The sequence below is a fragment of the Neoarius graeffei genome, chromosome 27 (assembly GCF_027579695.1).
Source record: "Neoarius graeffei isolate fNeoGra1 chromosome 27, fNeoGra1.pri, whole genome shotgun sequence".
NCBI lineage: Eukaryota > Metazoa > Chordata > Actinopteri > Siluriformes > Ariidae > Neoarius > Neoarius graeffei.
The window spans coordinates 24856749-24868849 of record NC_083595.1 but is presented as its reverse complement, the minus strand read 5'-3'; the positions used below and the strand labels follow the sequence as shown (position 1 = coordinate 24868849).

At 41.1% G+C, this 12101-nt stretch overlaps 1 protein-coding gene across 1 annotated transcript; it reads right to left on the bottom strand.

Moving 5' to 3' along the window:
- Positions 1-8397: 8397 nt before the first annotated feature.
- LOC132875321 (high choriolytic enzyme 1-like) lies at positions 8398-11727 on the bottom strand. The gene is made up of 8 exons (XM_060912087.1): positions 11556-11727; positions 11367-11397; positions 11192-11257; positions 9769-9921; positions 9510-9627; positions 9207-9385; positions 8769-8850; positions 8398-8686 (listed from the first exon to the last, which is right to left on the bottom strand). Exons 1-8 carry the CDS (start codon positions 11622-11624, stop codon positions 8557-8559), a joined length of 828 nt encoding a protein of 275 aa, XP_060768070.1. The 5' UTR covers positions 11625-11727; the 3' UTR covers positions 8398-8556.
- Between the last annotated feature and the right edge of the window lie 374 nt (positions 11728-12101).

Below are 12101 nucleotides of genomic sequence, written 5' to 3'. Positions count from 1 at the left end.
GACTTCCTGTCCCACTGAGGGGAGTCAGCTTCAGGCCAGATGGCTCCCCGGCCTGAGTCAGGTGGTTGGGATATGTGGCAGCGTGGGTGTGGCCTAGCAGCAGTTTGTGAATGGAGGGTGGGGTCGGGGAAGGTAAGTGGCTAAGTCATTCCACCTGCTGTCAATTAATGTGTGTGTGTGTTTGTTGCAGGGACGGAGCATAAAAGGAGGGGGAGAGCAGAGAAGAGGGACTCTTTCCTGACCAGAATGCATGTGTGTGTGCATATGTGTGTGAGAGAGTAAGCTGAAAAGCCTTATTTATATGCAAAAGAAAGTTTGTAAGAACTTCAGTTCCCACCTGCCATGCTTCTGTACTCCACCTGCCATCAGGGATTCATGACAGAGGTCAATGGGCTAGCAATGGAACTGAAGTTTCAAATGAAACGGTGATAGAAGTTGGCAAACCCCAAGAAACGTTGGATTTCCTTGACCGAGGTAGGTATAGGCCAGGAAGTTCCTGCAGATACCTTCACTTGGTCCATGCCGGATCCTTCGGCACTAATAATGTACCCCAAGAATGAGATCTGACGCAGGTGAAATTCGCACTTTTCAGCTTTGACGTATAGATGGTTCTCAAGCAGGCATTGGAGTACTGACCTGACATGCTTCAGATTATTCTCTTCATCCAGGGAGTAAATCAGGATATCGTCAATGTATGCTACTACATATCTCCCCAACATGTCACTAAGGACATCATTAATCAATCATTGAAAAACACTTGGTGCTGAAGAGAGGCAACAAGGCATGACTTGGTACTTGAAATGGCCAGTGGTAGTACTGAATGCTGTCTTCCATTCATCTCCCTCATGAATTCAGACCAGGTTATAGGCACTGTGTAGATCTAATTTCAAAAAGATCTTGGCTGAGTGCAGTTGATCTAGGGTCAAAGGTACCAAGGAAAGAGGATATGGGTACTTAATTGAAATTTGGTTGAGACATCTATAATCAATGCATGGATGAAGACCCCCTTTTCCTCTCCACAAAGAAAAACCCTGCAGATGCCAGTGATGTGAAGGGGTGAATGTAGCCCTGTTTGAGGGCTTCTTGAATGCGCTCCTCCATCACCTTTTGTTCAGTTTGAGACAGGGGATAGATTCGGCTGCAAGGTGGAGAAGTGCCTGGTAGGAGGTCAATCACACAGTCATATGTACAGTGAGGGGGCTGACCTCAGGCTTTACCTTTGCTAAAAACTTCTTTTAAGTCCATGTAACATTCTGAAACTTTTTCTAAGGTGTCAGGCTGTGGACTCTACATGGAGGTGGAGGAGACATTCAACTGAGGGCATAGGAGACAGTTTTGAAAGCAAGCAGGTGACCACTGTAATATCTCCTTATTCTGCCAGGAGATTAGGGGATCATGCAGTTGCAATCATGGATAGCCCAGGATTATGATGAACAGTTGAAGTTACAAGGAGTGACAAAAGCTTAGAGTGCAAGGCCCCCACCTGGATGTGCAGGGGAGTGGTTCGAGTAGTTACAAGACCCTCCTCTATTGGGCCTCCATCGATGGTTCTGATACTGAGTGGGCTCTGCAGGGAGTCTGTGGGCAGATTATACCTCTGGACAATCGAGCTGTCAATGAAACTACCTTCTGTGTCTGAAATCAACAAAGGCAGAGAGCATGTGGGTCAAGGAGGGCAGCTTCAACAACACAGATAGTTTGAAAGATTGTTTTTTTAAATGAGAGTACTGGACTCACTGGGCAGGACATGGTCTCGGCAGGGTTGTTGCGAGGTGGCCATACCAGGCACTGAGAAATAAGATGACTGGAACTCCCACAATAGAAACACAGCCCATCTTGCTTCCGTCTCTCCCGTTCAGTGCGTTTAAGCCACATATGAGAAACCTCCATGGATGTTGGCGCATCAGTGGGTGGACTCGATCTGCTCTCCTCCTTCATGGATGGGTGGCTGGAATATACCGTAGATGGTCCAGATGGATGGCAAGATTGATAAGAGAATTGAGAGAGAGATGTTCGTCTCTGCACGCAAGTTCACTGAGGATCTCTGGGCGTAGACCTTGGCGAAACACTGCCTTTAGAGCTGGCTCATTCCATCTGCTGGCTGTGGTGAGACTTCGGAAGTCAAGTCAAGTTTATTTGTATAGCGCTTTTAACAATAAACATTGTTGCAAAGCAGCTTTACAGAATTTGAACAACTTAAAACATGAGCTAATTTTATCCCTAATCTATCCCCAATGAGCAAGCCTGTGGCAATGGTGGCAAGGAAAAACTCCCTCAGATGACATGAGGAAGAAACCTCGAGAGGAACCAGACTCAAAAGGGAACCCATCCTCATTTGGGCAACAACAGACAACATGACTATAACATTAACAGTTTTAACATGAAGTCAGTTTTGTTGATGTTATAACCTTCATTGATGGAAACTTGAGTGGAAAACTGTTCATGACAACTGCAGTCCTAAAGTTAGCAAGTCAAATGTAGTCCTCAGCCATAAAAGCATTACTGTAAGTGTCCAGAGCGTCCTCCAAGTGTGACTTTCAACTGTCCACATGGGGCCATCCTCCACAGGAGCAATGCGATGAGACTCCAACCAGACATGGGGTACCAGGATTGATCAGGCAGGTCCAAGGAGCAGAAGAGGTCAGCATCTCGATCTCAGGATTGACATGTAACTCAGAGGGACAGATTTTTTTTTGGGGGGGAGAGAGAGAGAGAGAGAGAGAGAGAGAGAGAGAACACAGGTTGTTAAGTATGCCCAATGTCACCTGAATAAGTAGGAACAGTATACATATTGCACTGAGTACAAGCAGGGACTCCGGCAACTAACTATGACCGCATAATTAAAAGGGGAAAGCCAGAAGGTAACACAGGCATGAGGCAGCCCCGGGACATAAAGCAGCCAGCCACTACACCATCAACAAACTTGAATGAGCAAGTAAGTGGGGGAGTGACAGCATCCATACATCCCAGTTTACCAAAACACTCTATGTTTGAGGACCCTCCAGAGCTACACCTTTACCTCATAAACACCATTAACACAAGGCTTGACTAAACAGATATGTTTTCAGCTTAGACTTAAATGCTGAGACTGTGTCTGATTCCCGAACATTACTTGGAAGGCTGTTCCATAACTGTGGGGCTTTGTAAGAAAAGGCTCTGCCCCCTAATGTAGCCTTCACTATATGAGGTACCAGCAGATAGCCTGCTCCTTTTGATCTAAGTAGGCGTGGTGGGTCATAGAGGACCAGAAGTCCACTCAGGTACTGTGGTGAGAGACCATTCGGTGCTTTAAAGGTCAATAGTAGTATTTTATAATCAATATGAAATTTGATTGGGAGCCAATGCAGTGTGGGTAAGACAGGGGTGAAGTGGTCATGTTTTCTATTTCTAGTAAGGACTCTTGCTGCTGCATTGGAAGTCCAATACATATTCTGCCACTTTTCTTGAACCTTGTTTGATGGTGAGGAGACTTTCGTCAACCTCTACGCCCTCCGGTTCATTATCAAAAACTTGTTTAAACAGTTCAAGGAAGTTATCATACGACGTGCTGTGCTCGCCTCCACTTTTCCAAACAGTGCTTGCCCACTGCAGCGCTTTGCCTGTTAAAAGTGAGATAAACTTTGCTATTTTCTGTTCATCTGAAATAGCAGGAAGTGCCGAGAAGTACACAGAACATTGAAGTAAGAATCCCTTACAGTTTAATGCATCGTTGGCATATTTCTCAGGCAGTGGGGGAAGTTTAACAGAGGTGGTGGAGGATTTGGGACGTGTTAGGAGGGCCTGCGACATTACAGCAGTGAGCTGAGCCATCCGGGTGTTTAGGTCAGCAAGCATCTGCTGATGTTCTCCCAATAAGCATCCCTGAGCACTCAGAGCAGTCTGCTTCACCTCCTCTGCTGCATCCATGTTGGCAAAGTATCCTGTCAGGGTGCAGGCACTTACGGATGTACGTGCAGGGGAGAGTGGGGAAGCAAACTGGAGACCAAGCCAAATCACAAGATGAGAATTGTAGTCGAGAAAACAGGCAGGGGTCGATCGATCAGCAAACAGAGCAATACAGACTAGACTAGAGAGTGTGGTGAGAATAACGAGAAACAGGGTCGAGGAAACTAGAAGACAAGTAGAGTAAACAAATGGCTCGGTACACAGGTGTGAACACTGGGTGATACTTCATGTCTGTTAGGTGTGAGAGAGGGGTTTAAGTAGCAGGGATAGTGATTAGTGGAATGAGAGACAGGTGTAATTAGAACTCAGGTGACAGAGGGCACTGTGGATCTTGGGAGTTGTAGTTATTAGCGTCCATGTTTGTAGTTTGTCTCGAGCTGTTGCTCTCAACATTATTACTGACACTGGTTCAATTGTTTATTGCTTGTTTTGTGCGTAATATGCACTGTGATCACACGGAAGAACTACTTGCAGAATAAAAACATTTTGGCGAAAAACTAGGAATCCGTAATATTATTAGAATATGCCCATAAACCTAACAAAAAACAAAACATCCGTAAGATTTATGGCTATTCCTTATGGGTTGACAGGTATGCCGGCATGATTTGATAGCATCCCAGAATAACATAGCTTGGCCCCTCAAGCAAACAAAAAAGCAATTGGGGAAAAAACTAAAAGCAATAGGGAATAGCAAAAGCAATAAAGAAAATAATTCATTTTCTTACTCTTTCATTTTTATTTATTATATTATTCTTTTATTTTTATTTCTGTATTTATTTATATATCCTTTTACTTTTCTTGTTATTCATTTTCTTATTCTTTTTCAACATTTATTTTCTTATTCTTTTGCAGATTTATTCTTTTTTATGGCACTTCTGTCACTCCATACATCAGTTTGAGACTACAGATGTGGATTGGAAATGGGACCCCACGGAATCTGTGAAAATTGTTTGTTATGTCTCCAAATGTGTTTAATGATAAATATTATAAAACATTTTCTATTTGAAAAATCATTGGTATTTCATGTGGTAGTGGATAACAAAGGGATTTTATTCAACCACTAGTTACAAATGTAAATGTGGTTCTATAAACCCCAGATAACCACCAGGGGCCATATTTAACACCTGGATATTCTCTTGTATTTCTGCATATGGTGAAACATTTCTGATAATTTCATAAAATGGCAGTGAAGTAATACTCTGGTGGTTATCTGGGTTTCATTGAACAACTAGTGTTGTGTTTAACCTCTTCTAACCAGCAAGGGTGGCTTTTAACTCCTGAAAACACTTATGCCACAAAGTAATTAGGAACTGATTCACTCATATCCGCATGGAGAGGTGTTTGGAGATACTTTCTGCTCTCGGCCCATTAGGGGATGATGTTGACCTGATAGAACTGTTGACAAGATACATGGCAAAGCATCACAGTGACACATCTCTCAGTAGTACCCATGAGAATGAAACAATCCCTGGAGAATGGCATGTAATAGTAGGGGCTGAACCTCTGATCCTGTTCATAGGCAGTGGAAATTACTCCATCACCTAGACTTTGCTTAGGCAGGGGAGCACCCCATATTTTCACACTTTGGCAGATGTACAGTTAGTCAAATGAGCTAACTTGTGGTGCATATAATACAATAAAATAAGGGTATGCTGGGCACACAAGTGAATGTTCTGCAGATTAGTCTTCATAGAATGGTTCACAAACATGGGTGTCATGACCTTAAAAGTCAAAAATCAGGATGAAGCCATAAGATTGCTCTGGAATCATGTAGCCACCTACACATGCAAGACGGGCTTATTGCCAAGGCTTGCAACACTCCTACCCTTGTTGCTGAGGAGAGGACCAACCTCCTGGATGCAGTGAGGAAGATGTTGAGGGCCCAGGTTTAAAGGGACCAACCATGGGTGGCACAGTGGTGTAGTGGTTAGCATGGTCGCCTCACAGCAAGAAGGTTCTGGGTTCGAACCCAGCGGCTGGCGAGGGCCTTTCTGTGTGGAGTTTGCATGTTATCCCTGTGGGGGTGTTCCGGTTTCCCCCACAATCTAAAGACATGCAGTTAGGTTGATGTGGGGTGGCCTTGGGCTGAGGTGCCCTTGAGCAAGGTACCTGACCCCTGACTGCTCCCCAGGAGCTCTGGTGTGGCTGCCCACTGCTCTGAGTGTGTGTGTGTTCACTGCTTCAAATGGGTTAAATGCAGAGGATGAATTTCACTGTGCTTGAAGTGTGCATGTTTCTTCTTCTTCACTGTGCAAACAATGCCTCAAACCAAACTTCAAATAACTGCCTACAGGTTACAAACTAGAAGGGCACTCTGTAGAGTGCATACCTCCACCAAGCCACAGATTACCAAAATCAAATTACTTGAACTGAGTATAATACTAAAGCTGTACACCAAATTTAATTAAGATCCATTCACTACTTTTTGAGGTACGTTGGGAACAGACAAAAAAATCCTGGATATATATCCGGGTACACCTCGTTCTCATCTCATTATCCCTAGCCGCTTGATCCTGTTCTACAGGGTCGCAGGCAAGCTGGAGCCTATCCCAGCTGACTACGGGCAAAAGGCGGGGTACACCCTGGACAAGTCGCCAGGTCATCATAGGGCCTATCCGGGCAAAACCTAATCAATTGTTCCTTGGTCCTTAACTCACCTTTCCTCAAAATTTTTAATCATAATCCGTTCACGACTTTTTGAATTGCATTGGAAACAGACACAAATAAAACAGGCAAAAACAACCTCTCACAAAGTTGGTGGCAGTAATTAAATTTTCAGCTTCAATATTTTTAGGCGACACTTAATGATAAAAATAAATGTTAGTCTATCATATTACAGTATTTAAAGGAGTATTATGCAAAATCGGGGGCGGCACGGTGGTGTAGTGGTTAGCGCTGTCGCCTCACAGCAAGAAGGTCCTGGGTTCGAGCCCCGGGGCCGGCGAGGGCCTTTCTGTGTGGAGTTTGCATGTTCTCCCCGTGTCCGCGTGGGTTTCCTCCGGGTGCTCCGGTTTCCCCCACAGTCCAAAGACATGCAGGTTAGGTTAACTGGTGACTCTAAATTGACCGTAGGTGTGAATGTGAGTGTGAATGGTTGTCTGTGTCTATGTGTCAGCCCTGTGATGACCTGGCGACTTGTCCAGGGTGTACCCCGCCTTTCGCCCGTAGTCAGCTGGGATAGGCTCCAGCTTGCCTGCGACCCTGTAGAAGGATAAAGCGGCTAGAGATAATGAGATGAGATGAGATGAGTATGTATGTGCAACAAACAAACATAAAAACCAAATGAATATTCCTTTCACTGTGGAGGATGTTTTGTTTTATTCTTACTATTTGCATGTATAAACAAATAAATCTCATCTCATTCTCATTATCTCTAGACGCTTTATCCTGTTCTACAGGGTCGCAGGCAAGCTGGAGCCTATCCCAGCTGACTATAGGCGAAAGGCGGGGTACACCCTGGACAAGTCACCAGGTCATCACAGGGCTGACACATAGACACAGACAATCATTCACACTCACACCTACTGTCAATTTAGAGTCACCAGTTAACCTAACCTGCATGTCTTTGGACTGTGGGGGAAACCGGAGCACCCGGAGGAAACCCACGCGGACACGGGAAGAACATGCATACTCCGCAAAAACCCTCGTCGGCCACGGTGCTCGAGCCCGGACCTTCTTGCTGTGAGGCGACAGCGCTAACCACTACACCACCGTGCCGCCACAAATAAATATATTGCATAATTATTCAATTTAGTGAAGAAATGTTAGAAATGTGCCTTCTGCAAAATGTGCACTCTTGTTTTGCAAGAGTGTGTGTAAGATGGTATGTGTTTGGGAGGAAATGTAAGGGGGAATAGAAGGTGATCACTGCTCTCATGAGATTAGGATGAGAGCTGGGTTGTGTTTGTAAAAAGTAACACACTTGTATTAAGAGGTAACTTGCTTAGTTTGTTTGATGATTTTTTTGTTTGTGTGTCACCAAGCAGAATTCATGGTAATGCTATAAAGAGTTCATAAATTTCTATATGCTTTGGAGATTATCTGTAGGTATGTGGATTATTCTTGTGTGATGCAGCCTGATATGTAGCAGAGCAGCTGCACATGCAGAAGCAGCAGCAATGTGAGCAGCATTGCTCACATATTTGCCTGCATTATTTATGTGCATTTGGAGGAATAAAAGCAACATCTACAGATGGCATATCAAAGCCAAAACATTCCTGTCTGTCTGGTTTCCAAGTCAAACTGTTAAATGTTTAGTGATTTTATGCACAGTGATGTTAAATGGTCTGATGAGCTCTTTTTCTCTTTCAATCTTTCTACTGTATAATCATTGTTGTTATGAGCTGCATCTTAAATCAAACACTGGGTGAAAACTGAATATAAACCCATAATAACAAAACAGAGAAACCATCAAAAGTTACATTAAACTCTTAGTAAATGTGCTCATATGGCTGCTTTTGCAAAACTTTTTTTTTCTTTTTAATTTCTGAAATTTGAGGGGGGAAACACCATCAGACTACATCAAGAGCAGAGACTTCAAAATTGTTGCAAACAGTTTCTAAAAGCATTTTAGGTATTTTAAATACACTGGTGATGTTAAGAGTAGCTCGTTTAACGGCAGTCGTAGAGCCTGTTAATCCGTAGAATATCATTAAGGCTCATCTCAGTGGCACGTCCAATGGGAACGTTATTGTCTGGTATAGGGATGATGGTTGGCTGCCTGTTGCTGGAGAAAGCAAACCTGGACCAACACAATGTGTTAATTATTACTGTCACATCAGAACAATAAGGTATGGAAATAAAAAGAGAGTATAATACTTCACCTTGAATAGTGCATGACAGAATTGTAGTCATATGGAGTGTTCAAATTGTTGGTGTTGATTTTATCAAAATTGTGTTCTTGTCCTGTGAATATATTAATCACATAATTACATTGTTGTTTCATTTGTCTTCTTTGACTGTCAGAACAAACACTTCTAATGTGACCTAAAGTACATTTTTAAACATTCATACATTTAAATGTTCTCAAGACAAAAAAGGGTATATGGAAAAAATAAAGAAACCACTTTTAATGGTTGCAGTTGACATTGTATTGTTGCATTAATTTGAACTAGGAAGCTTCAGCTGCTATGAATAGCATATATACCACCTTTTTTTTTTTTTACCAAAATTTAAGTTCAAATGTTCACTGTCATAGTCAAGTATAGAACAGAAGTAAACAAACTTTATTAACAAAACTGAGAAATTCCTGCTGTGCTCACCACGTATAACATTTTGCAATAGGATTCTGACATGATTGTCGCGGTCACTACGAGTCTGCTCATGATTAAAGCCCAGAGCATGAAGAAGCTCATGTTGGACAGTGTGATGGTAAACACAGCCATTTCGTTGTAGGGACACAACCTGCCTTCCACCTCTGCGACCCACAAAAGAGTAGCACCTGTACAGCAAAGAATAAATTCACAAGACTGCTTTCATTACACGAGAGCTAAATGGGAGTTAAAGTAAATGTTTGAGAAAATGTTTCTATAAAATGGTCACCAATATTAGGATTGTTGACATACCCATTGTCTGAGAGTATATCAACATAGTCTTCTTCATTGGTGCGAAGCTGGAATTGGACACAGGTTGAATTTTCAAAGGACCTCAGTGCACGCTGTATAACACCTCTTTCAGAGGGTGCTGTTGGAAAGAGAGAAGGTGTTAAAGATAACTATCCATCCATTATCTGTAGCTGCTTATCCTGTACAGGGTCACAGGTAAAGATAACTAATTGAGTGCTAATAAATATTACTTTGAAGCCAAGTCAAAAGTGATACTCACAATACTGCTGAGAAATGACGTAGGGCACTTTAACCTTCCCATCCCTGCCCTTGCGCCATTTGCACCCACGAGAAGTACATGGATCTGCATTCTGGAGCCCAGTGTACACCGCTATGTCACCTTGTATAATGATAAACCCATCCTTTGACTTTCCTGTTCAGGAAAACAATTGTTGACACTGGGATTCATAGTACATGCGTTATTTTTTCAGAAACTTCTTAAGAAAATGTCTACAGTCTGTTTTACTAAACTAAAGGAAGACAATATAAGCTAGAAAGCCCTATATTTCCTTCAATGAGAAATTTTATTATCAAAATGTATCAATTTAAAATGTGTCCCATGACCAATGAAACCAGTTCCAGTGAACATGCATCTTCCAGGTAAAAAGAAATAGCAGTTATTAAATGGGAATCAGATCGTCATCAGTGGACTTCATTTGTTTAATAAAGTTAATCATATATTTGGGAAAAAGTCAATATTTGTAACCAGTATCTTTTATACTTCTTTCACATGTAAATAAACACTAACAATATCATACAGATACACAGAACAGACACTTGCTGTAAAGTATGTCAGATAATTGTTTCTACAAATAAAATATCCATCAGTGTCATATCTCACTGCTGAATAGTTTCTGTGCTGTGCCCTCAGTTTTTAATAGAAACTAGCAGATTAAATTTTATTATATACCTAACCTCTTTATAATGTATTTATTCTAACACAATTCATTATTCATCATCTAACATCATTCTTTGCCAGGTTACTACTTGTACAGATGGTCACAAAAGTACTTACAATATTCAATACTGTGCAAAAGTCTTAGGCACATGTAAAGAAATGCTGTAGATTAAAAGTGGCTTAAAAACAATTAAATGAAATGTTTCAACATTAAAAAATACTATAAAAAGCATTAAACCATAATAAATGAAACAAAGTCAATATTTAGTGTGAGATGACCCTTTGCTTAAAAAATAGTAGTCTCAGGTACAGTGAGTGCAGTTTTATAAGGAAATGAGCTGTAGGTTTTACTGAGCATCTTGCAGAACCAGCCACAGTTCTTCTGGACACTTTGACTGTCATACTTGCTTCTTAATTTTGCAGCAAAACCCAGTAGCCTTCATTATGTTTTCTTTTTTAATCTGAAAAGTGGTCTCTCTTGGAATATACCGCTCAGATACAAACTTTTTTTTTTCTGTAACATTTAATTTAGTGCTGTAAAATGAATGTTTGGAACTCTAAAATATATTTGTATTGACTCAGTATTGTAGAAGTCATAAAATAGAAATCTATAACAAAGTTTGTATGAAAAACATAGGTGCCTAAGACTTTTGCACAGTACTATATAATACCTCAATAATCAACCTTATTTTAAAACAGGGCCAAGAAACTAAGAAGTGAAGTGCTTTATTTTTTTCAAGCTTACCCATATTCTTGTTGGCTCTTTCAATTATGGCAGATACAGAGAAATAATCCTGGTCAATGCTGTTATCTGAAATGAATTTGGTGCAATTAGTAAATAAAATAAAATTAAAAAGCTATAAAATTTCAAAAATTGTACAGATAAATTTATTAAGAATCTGAATCAAGTAGCATCTTACCAGTCTTTCCAGAGGTCATGTCAGCCAATACCTGGTTGATAAATATTTAAAATCTCTGTGAGCTGACATTTTATTAAGTACTTATGCAGATGCCAAATAAAAAGCAACATGTTACTTGAAATAGGTCCTTTTTTCAAATTATTCAAATTTAGTCATAATGTATTTTATGTTATTAAAATATTCTCTCACCTTTATGGAAAGACTCTGAACTAGACTGATGCTGAGTAGCAGCAGGATGATGTCTTGAATCAGGTACATGATGAGAGTCACATTCAGTCTACTGAGAGTGGATAATGCTCATGCAGAAGTAAAGTTTAAATACACTCATAAGCGTTTACCACTTCCCTCTCACAGACCTCAGCTTCTGTTTCTGAATTGGTTATGCAAACCAAAAAATGGAACTAGACAGTCTTATGTAAATAGACTAGGTTTTTTTTTTTTTTGACATTTCACATGCAACACTTGTTGTAAAACACTTCTGAAGCATCTTTGAACATTTCCAGCTGTTGGAACCTAACCATATTCCAACTCTTCCACTGGCAAATCCGAACATATGCAAACTATGACTCTAGCTCAGTACTAAACTTTTGCCAACCCTGAACCTAGGCAAATGCTAACTCTAGCCCATCAATCACCCTGTATAACAGAGTGGAGAACGCTCATGCGGAAGTAAAGTTTAAATACACTCATAAGAGTTTACCACTTCCCTCTCACAGACCTCAGCTTCTGTTTCTG